The sequence below is a fragment of the Galleria mellonella genome, unplaced genomic scaffold, assembly GCF_026898425.1.
Source record: "Galleria mellonella isolate WM207_F2 unplaced genomic scaffold, CSIRO_AGI_GalMel_v1 utg93, whole genome shotgun sequence".
In the NCBI taxonomy this organism is placed as follows: Eukaryota; Metazoa; Arthropoda; class Insecta; order Lepidoptera; family Pyralidae; genus Galleria; species Galleria mellonella.
Window position 1 is genome coordinate 2,053,286 of NW_026442176.1, and position 15,970 is coordinate 2,069,255.

Below are 15,970 nucleotides of genomic sequence, written 5' to 3' on the forward strand. Positions count from 1 at the left end.
AGTAAAAATAGGTATTTATCATTAGATAATATAGATTAAGAATAACATTAATTATATATGGAGTGTCAAATGAGAGGTTACCCATTAAAACATTTCATATATAGGCGGTTTTTAGATGGATTTTTCTTTGACAAACGGCATCACTAGCACCAAATAGGAATAGATAGCTAAACATATCAAATTAGTCACAAATGTAATGTTTAATTGATAAAGATAAATAATTATTACTAATTGCTTTATATAAAATAGGAATAAGCATGTAAAAATTAAAATTGACAGGAAATACAAGGTTTTTGCTGTCGCTTACTTATTGCAAAATATATAATCAGGGGATTCCTTATAACTACAAATATTTACGATGGGCAAAAATGTATGATTTTATATTTTTCGTGCCTGATTATTTTATTATTTTACTATTTAAATGTGACATTTTTGTTGTGTAACTTAAAATGGCAAACAAGCTGACAGTCCACCTAATGCAAAGTGATGGCGGGAAACGGGTTGTTAGGTATATGTCCCATTGCTAACAAGCCCTGTTAAATCGATTTTCACGCGGTTCCCCTGGAAACCATTGTGATTAATAGGTACTTGTTGCATTCGTCGCGATGGTCTAACTGACCTGCTTTCATGATCATCTATCGTCCCTCACGTGGCCCCGCCAGCGTATATAGATAGCGCAAGCGGAGTTATCTTTCCACTATCATAGATTATAAAAAAAAAATGTAAAATTATAACTGTCATTTATAAACATAAAGAGAACCATAGACATAAGAAAGGAGTATCCTTTCTTGTTGTGTCGCCCATGATGCTATTAATAAGGATTAAAACGTCATGCTACTGTTCCCTGTAATTTCACTATGCAGCAGAAACATACCATACTAGGCGACCAATCCAGAGGACTTGCGGATAACTGCCCGCAGGCTATTAGCTAGAAGAGCGCGTGCGCCTTTAACACCAGTCATCCCACGGGTATTTACTAAATACATGATACAAAACGATATAGACCATAGGGAAATATTGGTTTAATTCAACTAAAAATAACGATACATTGGTATTATTACAGACAATAGTAGTTAGAAAAGGAATGTCAAAATCTTAAGTCAATAATAGAAAAACAAACCAGTATTTGTAAAGAGTTTCGTATACTACATTCACCCATCCTTTTTTAAAAAACCTAAGTTATTATAATTCATAATCCCCTAAATAAGCGGGTGGTCTTTTTTCACGAATAAGCCGCTGAGACGAATCGACCACCATTGAAGGCCCAGTGCCATCAGCATTCAAATTGTCGGTTTCAGTCGTGGTGTTGTAGCTCTCGGTATCTGTATCGGTTCGAGATCGATCGGAGTTCTCAATTTCGTCAGTGTTAGCTATATCTCCAACTAATCTATTAATTGGGGCAAGATGTCTATTAGATACAGTATCCTCTCGTCCATCAGCAAAACGTACTAAAGAATAATTTGGGTTGGATTCTAGCAATTCGACTTCTTCTACTAGAGGATCATATTTACTTTTTCTTACGTTTTTCTTCAAAAGTATTGGGCCAGGAATCATTAACCACGAAGGTAAAGAAATTCCATTACCAGATCGTCTGGGAAAACATAATAACTTATCATGTGGAGTTGCATTCGTAGCAGTACATAACAAAGAGCGTATGGAATGTAATGCTAGAGGTAGTACCTGCTCCCAATATCGTATGTCAAGGTTCTTGGATCTTAAAGATAATTGGATGGTTCTCCACAGTGTCCCATTCAATCGCTCAACTTGACCATTTCCTTCCGGATTGTAAGGTGTAGTTCGACTACAAGCAATATTATTTCTTAGTAGGAAATCTTTAAATTCTTGTGACATAAATCCAGCACCACGATCTGAATGAATATATAGAGGCGTTCCAAAAGTAAAGAAGAGGTCCTTTAAACACGTTATGACAGTTCCTGATGATACGTCTTTACACGGGTAAGCAAATGGAAAACGAGAAAATTCATCAACAATAGTTAATATATATTTATTTTCAGTATTCGAAGGTAACGGCCCTTTAAAGTCTAAACTGAGTCTTTCAAATGGAGAAGTAGCTTTGATAAGTCATCCTTTGCTATTTGCAAATCTAGGTTTTATCTCGGCACAAATAGGACAACTCGCAGTCATGTCTTTAATCTCTACAAGAGAATAGGGCAAATTTTTAGAACGCACCCAATGAGCCATTCTTGTGATTCCTGGATGGCATAGAGTATTGTGCAGTTGATATAAATTAATAAATTTTTACGTGAAAATGTACTAGCACAAACTCTTGATAATGCATCTGATACTATATTTTGTCTACCAGGTCGATAGACAATATCAAATTTAAAACAAGACAGTTCCAGTCTCCATCTCTCTATTTTTTCATTCTTAATTTTACTTGTATGCGGCGCAAGGCGCAATACTTGTAGGCGCAAGTATTGATCTATAGATTCATCACTGCGCTGCTTTCGAGTGCCAAGGATATGACGTGCATGTATTTCATTTTTTTGTTTAATGTAAGTATTATTTAAAATTGAAATAGCTGACTCATAATCATTACATTCTTTTATGTACACATAAACGCTGGGAGATAAGTGATTAATCAAGATTTTTAATTTATGCTCCTCCGTAAACTCACCAATACTTTCTGACAAAAAATTATCGAATGTATATATCCAATGTGTCCATTCTAAATCAGCATCGGTAGAGCTTGGATCTAACTCAAATCTTTCCGGCCGTAGGTAACGCGACAAACTTGTTGAAGCCGGCCCTGGAGTTGACGATATCATCTCGGATTCAAATTTCTTGTTACGGTTTTTTCTTGACATAATTAGTTGTATTTTATTAGTTGAATTAATTGATACAAAACGATATAGACCATAGGGAAATATTGGTTTAATTCAACTAAAAATAACGATACATTGGTATTATTACAGACAATAGTAGTTAGAAAAGGAATGTCAAAATCTTAAGTCAATAATAGAAAAACAAACCAGTATTTGTAAAGAGTTTCGTATACTACAATACACATGTTGCAAATTCGATACGTAAGCCATTTACCATTTATCAGAGGGAGACTTTGTACAAAAGTCGATTGCTTGGGTACCTCTGTCCCATTCGTGTTTCAACCGTGAAGCAGTTGTGTTTGCATGACTGTGTTTCGGTTTGAAGGGTGGGATATGGCGTGAATTTACTGGGTACAGAGGAATAACACCTGAGTCCTCAGGAATGGCAACGCATGGGGGGTATCATGGGTAAAACAGTATAGTCTGCTATGTCCATGGTACTGCTCATGTCTATAGGCGACGGTTACCACTTTCCATCAGGTGGGCCGTCAGCTTGTTTGTCATTCTAAGTTGCATAAAAAAAAAAAAAAAAAAAATTTGTTTTTCCATTAATTTGTGAATAGTGTGTTAAAATATTTTTAAGATTTAACTTACCCTTAGGGTTGATTAACCCTGAGATACTGGAGGGAACGGGATTATAAGTAATGGAAACTGAGAATCCCATTGCTAGCAATATACCTAACCAGGTCGATCTCCACGCGGTTCCCCCTAGAAACTATCATGGTTAATTCCTGATGAATTCATCATGATAGGCTAACTGGCCTGTTTTCATTTTCGTAGATCACCCTTCACTGGTGCCCCACCAGCATATACCGTTAGCGCAGGTGGGGTTACCATTCCATTTTCACCTATCAAAAAAAACCCTGAGTTACTATATTTTATATATTTTAAAGTCACAAATTTGAAATTATTAAATAAATATTTTTAGACGAAGATACCATTTACCATCTCACCACTCGCCATCAAGAAATAATTCATTCTTACACCCTAAAAATTAGAATAGTTACTGATAGTGCGGATTCTGAAGAGTTTCCCCGCGCAAACTCTCAGATGGTGGAATGACCTTCCTGCCGAGATTTTCTCTAGAAACTACAGTATGGGATTTTTCAGAAAAGACGTAATAAGGTTTTTCTTAAGGGTCGAAAACGCGCGCGTGACATTTATGGTAACCTCATTTACCATCAGATCGGCCGAATACTTGTTTGTCACCATACTAATAAGTGTAAAAAGGTGGACGAAGAAAGAGTCTGTTGACCTTCGATAACATATATGCTTAGTACTGCCTGCTTACCTCGCAAGAAACCTAGCATCATAGCTATTTATAAAAAGGGGAGCTGGGTGGTCTATGGTCATTGTATATTTTAGATGGTATATTTGCCTGCCTTTTTGGGGTGGGCACCCCAAAAAGCTTCAAAAAGACATATCTGTGCCTCTAGTGAGAAAGGGTATAACTCAAGTTATAGCCTTTTTCTTTTTTAGGCTACTTTAAATAAGCAAATTTTTCTCTTTCGAATGGTATAAGAATCGTAACGATATCTTTAAAAACAATAGAGATAGTAAACATGTAAAAGGCTACAATTAACAAAATATTTGTGGTAAAAAAGTCATAATTAGAAATAAAACTACAATATTTTACAAAAATTATTTTTGTAAAATGAATCAGTTCGATTTAAACCCTTTTACACCATTTAATAGCGATTATTTTTTATAGCGTAAAATACACAACATTGTTTTTCTTCAATACTTCAATAAAATAGTTTTAATTCAACTTAAAACTATTTTCACATCATAATTTTAATATTTTTGTTAAGTGTGATTAGGTATAATAGAATTATTTTTAAAACTATAGGTTTTACACAAAAACCGACAATTTCATAAGAAAGAGGAGAAAAAATTACTATAAATGCAATCATTGACTTGTTCAATTAGCAAATAATAAAAGCAGCAGAATTTTTTTTCTTTATTTAAAATAGTTTTTTGGCTCTCCTGAAAAGTGACCATTTTGAATTGAACCCTTTCTCACTAGAGGCACAGATATATGACAGTACATATTCGCCTTTTTTTAAGGGCTAGACCACCCTTGAAAATAATTTTAAATAGCCCAATGCCTGGCGCGAACAAAAGGGTCAACGTTATATGAATTATTTTCTCTAATATATATTTTAAATAATTACTTGTCATTTAGTAGAATTGTACTGATCCGATTACGATTAAATCCAATACATTAAGAGTGAATGGATAACTGTTAAATCACTGAAACATCATATTAGGTACTTTATTTTATTTAGGTACGAAAGTTATTTTTCTATTGTAAGAAAAAATACAAAGACACATATAATTGGCATTTTAACTATTTTAGTTGCAATGGACGACGTCGCAGAGATTTTTTTTCCACGGTGACTAGAGATCCGGTGTCCTCGTCCAGGGAGAGACCGCGTGCGAAGGCAGTGATGAGACCTAGACTGGCTGCGGGCTGGTTGGCGGGCACCATGTGGCCCGCACCGCGGACCATTACTTCTGTTAAGTTGCCCGCGACTTTGTAGTAACTAAAATATAAATAAATATCAACAGATATTATTATGAATAGTCATTAAATCCCAAACTAGACAAAGCTTGTACTATAAGAGTGAGAATTTATTATATCATATTTTCAATAGAATGTTCTATTAGTAAAACTAAACAAAAAATATGGACCGAAAACTGATAAAAATTTTCGAGCCTATCATATCAACTTAATATCTGGACCGGATCGACACAGTATTTTTTTTTTTACATTAAATTTGATTGGTTAAATAATTCTTTCGAATGTGACGCTAAGCCATTATTCAAATAAAATGAGTATTGATATCAATCAACCGTTTGAGAGTTACGATGCAGTAAACGACGACAATACCTTTAAATTTATAACATTGTCATCCTTCCTTTTTAGTTTACATTATACATAATTTTAGTATGATTTCATAGGGTTAAAATTAATAAGAACTTACCCAGCAACTTTCTTGTCGTGATACCACGGCAACCGTTTTGCGGCCTTGAAGTCAGATGTTCCAGAAAACTCCAATGAGTTGTAAGAGTTAACCGAAGGATGGTACGCAACAATTATGTCCAAATGGCCACTGAAAAGAAATCATTCAACAGGTCGTCACAAAATTTTTCAATGTAATAATAAGTCATCACAAGTTATATTTACGAGTATTTACCCATTACTTCATCACTGCTGATATATGTCACACGGTAGAACCTATCTTTTAAATTCCCTCAAACAAGTGGCGAATAAAACTATATATTACTCCATATAAAGAAGAATTCAAAGGAAGAGGAAAATCCAATACAAATCTCGATGGATTATGAGAACAAAAGATGGACGGCGAGATAGAGTAGAATGGAAAAGAAATGTTACTGCGTCCATCCATAGTAAAAAGCAAATCAATCAAGGTAAATCAAGATGATAGCAAATAAATTTTACTGATAAGATCTCTAAAATAACTAATAATATAACGAATATAAGCAACAAGAAATTTATTGTAGACATTTTTCATTATAAATCTATGGGTAGAATCTGTATATTCTTTCAGATAAAAAAAAATCCAAATCGGTATACAATTGGTTTTATGAGGTAACAAACGTAAAAAGACAACCGAATTTACAATCATCTTCTTTTTGAAGTCGATTGAAATATTGTATTTATTATTTTTAAATAAATGCTGTCACGTGGCACTTACTTGTAAAGCAAGACCCTGTAGTTTTCAATGAGCTCCTCGAGCCACATCTTAGCGCTTCTCATAAAATCAGGTACGAGTTTTCTATACACAACCCCAATGGAGGTGAAATTTGTGTTGCCCACGTGTAAAGCCCGACGGACGTCTGTTGTCTGAAGGTAGTCCATGTACGCTCCTTCCAAGCTTATGTCATCATCGAGATAATTGTATAAATTGGAGAGACGAGATTCTGATAAAAACACTTGTAGTAGATAATTGTAATACTGAAAATGAAAACAAAAAGTATTAAGTTATTATTGGAAAAACACAATTGATCAAAAAATATTAAATATATATTCTTTACCTTGCCGGCGCTAATGGCATAGACTAGTGAGAGATGATGGGTGAGGACGAAAGCAGGTCATTTAGCCCACAAATTCCACAAAAATAACCTACGATGGTTTCCAGGGAAACCTCGTTAAAGTCGACCTGATATAATATATCGCTAATAGTGGACCTATCAGACACCATTACTAACAATGCCTATTCCCCAGTATTGCTTGATTATAAATACTTGTACAAGAATATAAGAAATACCAGAAGAATAATCTAAATGGTAATATTAGTTTACCATAGCACGCCAAATTACTTGAGTGTAGAACAATATTTAGATTTGATGAGTCTTCGTCTTCGTATCAAGGAAATACCTATTTGCCTGTAAAAATTTAATTATGGTAAGATTTACAGAATTCTTTTGAAATACTTACAGCATATGCCTTCACCGTTTCCCCCTCCTTTATAAATTGAGTGACAGCTGCTTCTAGGTCTTTCATTGTATCTGCCACTTTGTCATCAACCAATCCTACCTCTCGCACGAAATAACTGTACCTCTGCAGTGACAGGGGATCATTGAAGCCGTTGCCAATTGCAAGACCCTGTTAAAAAAATAGATAAAGAATCGAAATGTAGATAAGTCATATAAATATACAGTTTCTTTCGACTACCAATAAAGGTCTTCATCAATATTAATGTTAATTGATTTTTAATGGAATTACGTGATTTTTCATTTTATGTTATCTGCGCGTAAAATTAAATTATCTATTTATTTTTTTAAATAATAAAATGTAGATACCTGAAGATTTATGGGTTCATCTTCTCCCTTATGCCACAGAATTTGTACTCCCAACGAAGGTATGTGTTTCCCGGCGTACGATTCACCCGCAATGATCAGTGGCGCCTTGCGCAACTCCGGAAATATCGTCATGAACTGCTGTAGTCCTGTGTAAAGGTTCTCTCCAATCTAGTGGTGTAATAAAATCATAAAATTATATTCAATAATATAATATAAATAGCTGATGTCCTAAAAATAACTAAAACATATTTTTATGAACATTGATAGATATATTACTACGAGAGAGATGGGACAGAATATCGAAAGAACCAAGTATCAAAGGTTTATATTTTTACATAGATTATTACACCTCTTACTTCATCCAATTTCATAATTCATCTCATGCGAGTATATTCACATAAGCATTGCAGACTTTTTGGGAAGTCAAATATTAATTATAAATATACATATGTATGCGGACTATCTGTTTATTATAAATTATGACATATAGTATGTGCGTTTGGTTACTTTCACTCCTAATTTATATAGTATTGTGTTGTCTGTGCTTACATATTGTATATATTTGCTATATAACTTTTAAGAATTCTTTTAATTATATAATAGTATCTATACTATAGTATGTAGTGGCCGTGGGATCCCGGCATAGAATAGGCCACTACTTCCTCTCATGGGTGTCGTAAGAGCCGATTAAAGGAGAACGAGGGATGGGCAGCAGCGTCCCTCTTAAAACATCTCTAAAGCCTAACTGTCATTGCCAATCTGTCTGCCAAGCGTGGCAACTACTGGCAAAACCCCTTAAGGGGAGGCTTATATACAGCAGTAGACAATTAAAGGCTGATATAATGATGATACTGTAGTATTATACATATTTGACACTTAATTCATCATGGCAGAGAGCCTACCGGTGTCTCTCGTATTCATTTTCTTTACTAATCGTATTTAGTGTTACCAGAGAGTTAGCTGGAAAATTGAAACAATATTTTTACTGTTAAACAGACCCATTTTAAATCAGGATATTTTATAAGTCTAAATATAAAAAACCACTACATAAGCTCTGAAAACTAAATTATATACAACCTATCATATGTCTCATAATATACATAGTTTAAAGACATTCTTACCATAGTTTGGTTGGTGGCGTACCCGCGGTCATCGTCTGTAAAACTGAAACCGGTGCCCACCGGGTTATCAATAAATAGAAGCGAATGGTTCTTGCCCCAAGAATATTTAATTTCTGAAAACAAAACAATTAGGTAAGGTAGATATAGATTATTTTAAAGGACGATAATGTAATCATAACCTCTTCCGCGCTGTCGGTAAACACTGGCAGAGCACCAATGAGGGATGATAGATAAGAACAAGAATCTCCCTGTTTCTTAAAACAGCGATCTCAATAGTCTTAATAGTAGATACAATAACCTTGCTGTTCCGAAGTATCGTTTACAACAATTTAATAGGTCCTTTATGAAAATGGACATTACACACTGTAATAAGATACCGAAGTATATTTTGGATGTGCCTTCTAATAAATTAAAACTGTTATTAAGAAATACTAAAATTAAATTCTAATACTTTTTAATTTTATAGAAATTCTGATTATTTTTAAAAATGAAATGTCGAATATTGTTTTATATACCCAACAAAAAGAAGTCTGTAAAAAATTATGTATTTATATTTATTTATAAATAAATAATATAAAGTTATTATTAATATTTTCTCTACCTTCCAAATTATGGTCGTCAGTTACTACAAAAGGTCCTATTTCCGTGAATAGCCCATACAGTGAAGAAGCGCCAGGTCCCCCCTGTAGCCATAGAATCAGTGGGGTCTCTTCTACTGGCTTATCTGCCACTGGGAAATACCAAAACCAGAGGTTGGCATTGTACTCCTTGTTGACCTGTAGATTTATTCATAATTAATTTCCTTTGAAAATAATACTAACATAAGCTATTATTTGCCATGTGGTCCCAGCATAGAATTCCCTACCTTTCCTGTGGGTGTCGTAAGAGGCGACTAAGGAACTTAATAGTCGAAGGATATACAGCAGCATCCCTCTTAAAACATCATCAAAAGCTTAACTACGGTTGCCAATCCGCCTGTCAAGCATGGCAACTACTGGAACCCCCCTCCCCTCCCCCTTATGGGGGAAACCTGTGTTCAGTTGGACCAATGGACAGTTGATAGCTGATAATGATACAATGATATAATTGATAATGATAGATGATATGACCGCGAACTACCCAGTATTTATAATCTTTCACTAACTTGTAATATTTGATGGTATACTACGTTTGTTCGTACAGCATTTTTAGTAGCAGTCTTGGGGAATATATCGCGGCTTCATTTACTATCATTATATTATTTATCTATATAGGTATATCTGATGAATGTCTAAGATTAAACGAACCTAATTATCACAATAAAATATTTGTATTCTTCTACAGTCTAATTGATTGCAGAGCAGCCAGGATTTATGATTATTATATAAGTATTAGGGGTGGGTAATATACGCCAATTGCAATTACAATATCTATATAATGAATGTAATAAATGACGGTTATTTAATACGTAATAACGAAATGAAGAACCTGATCGAAATTAATACTGATATACGATGGGGGGTATCATGCGCAAAACAGTATACTCTGTTATGTCCATGGTACAGCTCATACCTATAGGCGACGGTTACCACTTTCCATCGGGTGGGCCATCATGTGTTTGCCATTCTAAGTCGTATAAAAAAAATGAACGACACCTATATGGGTAAACTCCTTTTTTCCACCATCAATGTCCATAGAAACCCAATATATACTTATCTAAGTGGTATCCAATATTAGCCATGTTTAATAAGAATAAATACATATGGATAAACGCAGAAAATTCTTACTTATTTTTTAGACAAAATATCATTAAAACTTTTAACATCAAACTTACTTGAAATCTTTTAAATATAAAATATTTAACAGAGATAACCCCATACCGTCAGATATCCAGCATAGCTATCCATATCAGGTAATAAATAGTCAGGGTCGACGTATGCTGCTTCTCTGGCTTCTTTAAGTTTCTTCTCTTCAATGAAGGGCGTGAGAAGCAGCGGGGAACCAGCCTCGAAAGTGGCTCTAGCTCTGCCTGTGGTGTACGTTCGTTCCATGAACGAAAGGATTGGGTCTGGAGCCTCATCATAAGGAAGTTCTGGCGGGGAACTTTTCCCACTACACGACACAAGGTGGGCAAATCTGTTAGAAACAAAATTATCATATTAATAGTAGAGACTAGTCGTGATCACTCATCAATATAAAATATTGGTAGTCACACGCGCACAATTACAAAGTAAATTATGAATGTAATTACTTATGTATTAAGACACATTTTCAATTTGATATTACACTTTATATTTTTATTTATTTACATCCCGCACCTTTGCCTGCATAAATAAAGATAAAAATAAATTGTACATTAATGCAGGACATGGTCCACTGTGCGTAACAAATTTTATACAGCTCTGTTGTGTTGTTTAGGAACGATTGAGTATGATACATTTATACATTTTTATGAACTTTGTATAAAATAAATAGCTAGAGTAATAATATTTTAATTTTTGTTTTAAAACTTTATAGTATTATTAAAAAATATATATTTTCACAGAAATAAAACATGTACAAAATTACAAATATTTTTATAAATAATTCCCATACATTTTATTATATTTCAATTTATTTAAAGCGGTCTAGATATAATAGTATACATTATAATCGAAAATAAAACTTACAAGAGCAGTATCCATTGCCGTAACATGTTGTAACACGACACTGGTGAAACTAGTTGGGCAACCTGTTCCCCTGGACCTCCAAGACGGAATGATGGTCCGAGGTCCTAGCCAGGAACCTTCTATACTACGGCGGCTCTCGTTTTGCACTTGCGCCTTGAACTTGGATTTATCTCGATCTTGTATACAGGCTGCTCTTAATAATATGTTTACGTCAATAATCAGGAAATGATCAGAAATTAAAGTTAGTTGTAAAACATAAATTTCACTGCTCAAAGAACAGAATTCATATTAAACTATTTTCTAATAATAATTTGGTGTTAACCACCATGTTTATCACTATCTGGTATAGTTTGTATACAATCTTATCTCATAAGAATCGTCTTTACCTCATTGATATTAAAATAAATGATAAGATAGTTGCGTGTCGATCGATCTCGATTGCGGTCTCCTAGGTCAAGGTCGAGAGAGTAAAACAATAATAATATAAATAATAATAATTTCTTATAAAAAACTGATTTAATAAAGTATAATAAATAGTAAATACATTTTTATTATATGTATACCTATCAGGTCCTTAGGTTTTTTATTAATTGTGTATTAATTAATTTTATGTTTGAAAATTATTGACATCTAATTTTACATGAATACTTCAATATAAATAATATTTATTACTTATAATATAAAAAAATCGGAACTAAAATATATCACAAAAATCATAAAATGTATACTTTTGAAAATTCATTGCTATAACAGCCAAAATTTCCTGCTATTATAGAGATGTTTAATTGTTATAAATGAACAATGTGTATATTTAAGGATACATTCAAAATAATATTAAAATAAGAAAATTATTTTTCAATATTTATCGAATGATTAAAATAGTTACGATTTAAGTTACTTTTATAAATTATAAATATTTCTTAAGAGTGTATAGACTCAACCTGTGTATAAACAGCGAACAGGTATAGGGTACCAATGACCTGTTTAACATAATCCTGCTCCCACGCTCCGGCATTCACGATAGATTCTTGCACGCTCTCAGATGTGATTTGCTCTATATTTAGGATATTTGTTGTAAGTAAACATCGATGCGATACAGTTGGTACGTGATCGAACTAACTGAACAGCTTACGAAGGACTTACCGTGATACAAGTGACAACAGAATTTCCCACGGTTAAAATTCGGACGGGTTTATCCCGAGGTCTTAATATTTTAATGGATGGTAGAAAAAAATATAATCTTATTCAGTCAACTAATTTTTTTTATTATATATATATTGAAATATCTACCACCGTATCTATAAAAATCTGTAGTATCTGTAAAGTGTAATAGAATCACACGTAATGCTGAAATGGACCTAAATGAATCGACCTTATAAGACGGACCATTGTATTGTAAAATCTTTATCATACATAATTTATATTGAACACAAAAGATTTAATATATAATGGCGGAGTTATCCCATTTTATGTACCTTAGTATAACTATGACTTGATATAATTCGATTTACCAACGAAGCAATAAGTAAACCTAATACTGGTGAGAAAATTTTGATGTCGAGTTAGTTATATTAAAACGAAAGGTAATAAATAAAATCACCGAGCCAGGACAATGCTCTCTCATTTTATTGCATAGATATAGTAACTAGATAGTAGAATAACAGTTGACAAACAACATTCACAGTAGTACGTAAGCGAATAAATGCCAATCAGGTGTAAGAAATAAAATATTGCATATTACTTTGGTTCAGACTTAAAAATAAATAAAGGCTCAGGTACTAGAACGTCGAATAAAAAGTTGACTAAACTTATATACCTACAAAGAGAAAATAGAAGGATGCATTTACTAATCTAAAAATATTTTTATGAAGTGGATGGAGCAAGCTATGTATGTTGGGATATTGGTATCTTATCTCGTCAGTTCTTTTCGTCTATCCCATAAGGATCTTGGCGTTGAGATATGATAGTGTAATAAGTATTATAATGAAAACTTTTTATAGAACTTTTTAAATATTCCATAATGAATTGATAGCCGTTAAAAAATAAAAAATAAAAATTCAATTAACTTATCTTCTTATCAGAAGAGAAACACGTTATAAATGGTTATAGTTCAATTAGTTTTGGAGATTTTAATTTTAAATTTCTGAATTTTATGATAATTAAAATTATTATCACTTGCTCTATGCTACGGAGAGCATATACAGCCTCCATCTAAAAAGTTATGTTAGAGGCTTTCGTATATTACTGTACGTAAGTTTCTCAACCCTCTGAGGTGGACTCTGGTGAGAGTCTTAGGACAGCTCCTTTGCCTCGATTTCAACACCGGGGGGCAACTAGTCCCAGGACTCTGGCATCATTACCATCGATGACTGAAATCATGGTAAGTTTGGTCATTATGAGAGCTGACTCCCTCTCTTCATCCTTGGTGAACAAATGTTTTTTTTTTGTTTAAATAATTTCATGTTTTAGAATGGCAGCTTAGAAACTCTTGGCAGCAAAGGGCACCACCTTCACACGAATAAAAATTTCAACCGATCCATCGGTATGATCAGTTGAAGAAGTTCCGACCAGGCTGTAAATATTATTCTAAGTGTGAATTATCCATCGCTGAGTTCAACACCCCCGCATTAATTAGATACATTTTCTTTAATTAAACAAGTTCTATGACGTTTGCATATTAACAAGTATTTTATTATAATTTCTATAATCTAAAATATATTTTTTCTAACTTTAACGATCGCATCAATTTATAGCAGTATCTAATTTGGACGATTGCATCAAATACACTGAGTGACTCTATTTCTCGGAATGACATCGTTCGTAAGGTATTTAGTATACACAGTGAAGGTTCCGCATTCGATTATATTAATCGAGGGGAAATCAAATAGAATAACTTTCATAAAATCATAGCAAATTAGATACATTATTATTATCTAATACGATTAGGATTTATAAGAAAATAATAATCGATTTTAGGAATCGATTTAGAGGAATATGAATTATAATATTTCAAATATTCAATTGTCAAGAATATTGAAATTCCTGTAGGTCACTTTCATCTGTAAGTTTTAATATTATAAAAAGCAAAGATTTATTCATTTGTTTATTTTATTTTATGCAATGGATAAATTTAAAAACTACTCAAGCGATTTAAAATTTCTTTCAAATATAGATAGCTACACTATTCATCTATCATATTTATTATTTATGAAGATTCTATCAAATCGTACGATAGATAAAATTTTACAAATCAGACCGGATAGTTAGTGTTTAAAATTTTTTTAATATTAAAAAAGAAGGTATTACACTTTAGATGGTATGATAATCAATAGTCAATGCGCAGTCTTCTTTTGTGTCGAAATTTAACAATAACTCAGAAACAATATTTGTAATCAGTGAATCTTTCCACTCTAATGTGAGTTTAACGCGGTGGGGTTAAGTTATAAAAACCTGATATACTCTGTATGGAACATAATCAATAACATAAAATTCCGTAACTGAATTTTGTCACGTTTTCGTTTTTATTCCTTAGACTCCTGAGGGCCTACCATGAAGTGTTTTCGGAAATTTCGGAACCAAACGAAACACAAATTTGATGTTAAAATTACATAATACATGCCGTTTGGAAATATTAAAAATGTTAAAATATTGTTCCTTTGGACTTTTATGATAGGATGTATGATAAACGAAATGTTAAATTCCATTTATTGGTCCAATTTTGCTATAAACAAAAACACGAAATTGAGTCCGAAATTTCGGAATTTCATTTCATGGTAGACCCGCTGATTAGTAGTAGTTATCTGAAGAGTTTTCTTAATTTTATGAACTCAGACTAAGGATATATTAAAAAGAACGAGTCTTTGCCCAATCACTCCAATTTTAGTAGTGGTAGGTATACATAGTCTAGTACTAGTGAGATAACAGTTATTCAAGTACTTTCATTGCAAGCTATCGGCTGTAGAATCTAGGGTCGTAACCACCCAGTTTGGTGCCCAAACTGAGTGGGTGTCAAAGCGGTCAACGGTGTCCAGCATCCGAGTGAAGTTTTCAGCTGTGCGCAAACACAGCAAAACATATCTCTGCATCTTAGGGGCCAGGCAAAAATGATCTTAAATACAACAGTGTCTTTGAGTATAACTCCTTGTTACTCTCTCTTTCACCGTGTGGTCTCGGCATAGTATGGGCCATTCCTTCCTTTCCCGTAGACGTCGTAAAAGGCCAAGGAAACTTAAAAGTCGAGGGATGGAAAAACGTTAACCTAATTTCAACCCATATATATGATATTCCTTAGTAATACCAAATAAGCATAATATAAAAAAGTTTTTAAATTTTCTTAGGTAATCCTAAAATTATGCTATAGTATGAAATTATATGCTTATTTTTTACTCCAATTTTGTTACGCATTATAAATTTAATATTGTAATAGTATCTACTTATACTATATTACACATTTTTAACGCCTTTATTTAAACTTTGGCTGCTGTATTAGAAAAAAAAAAGTCAAAACTATTAAAAATAATCTTTT

The 15,970-nt window shown here is 33.1% G+C and overlaps 1 protein-coding gene across 1 annotated transcript; it reads right to left on the reverse strand.

The window, feature by feature from the left end:
- Positions 1–5,112: 5,112 nt before the first annotated feature.
- LOC113513440 (venom serine carboxypeptidase-like) lies at positions 5,113–11,683 on the reverse strand. Its single transcript, XM_026897432.3, has 9 exons — positions 11,446–11,683; positions 10,657–10,912; positions 9,399–9,573; positions 8,798–8,910; positions 7,677–7,844; positions 7,312–7,479; positions 6,569–6,828; positions 5,834–5,962; positions 5,113–5,392 (listed from the first exon to the last, which is right to left on the reverse strand). Exons 1-9 carry the CDS (start codon positions 11,469–11,471, stop codon positions 5,197–5,199), a joined length of 1,491 nt encoding a protein of 496 aa, XP_026753233.2. The 5' UTR covers positions 11,472–11,683; the 3' UTR covers positions 5,113–5,196.
- Between the last annotated feature and the right edge of the window lie 4,287 nt (positions 11,684–15,970).

Coding starts and splice junctions, on each gene's coding strand:
- LOC113513440 (XM_026897432.3), bottom strand. CDS start 11,471: ATGTTACGGCAATGGATACTGCTCTT. Junction 9,574..10,656: donor GCTATGCTGGATATCTGACG/GTATGGGGTTAT, acceptor ATAAATCTACAG/GTCAACAAGGAGTACAATGC. Junction 5,393..5,833: donor CACGACAAGAAAGTTGCTGG/GTAAGTTCTTAT, acceptor TTTATATTTTAG/TTACTACAAAGTCGCGGGCA.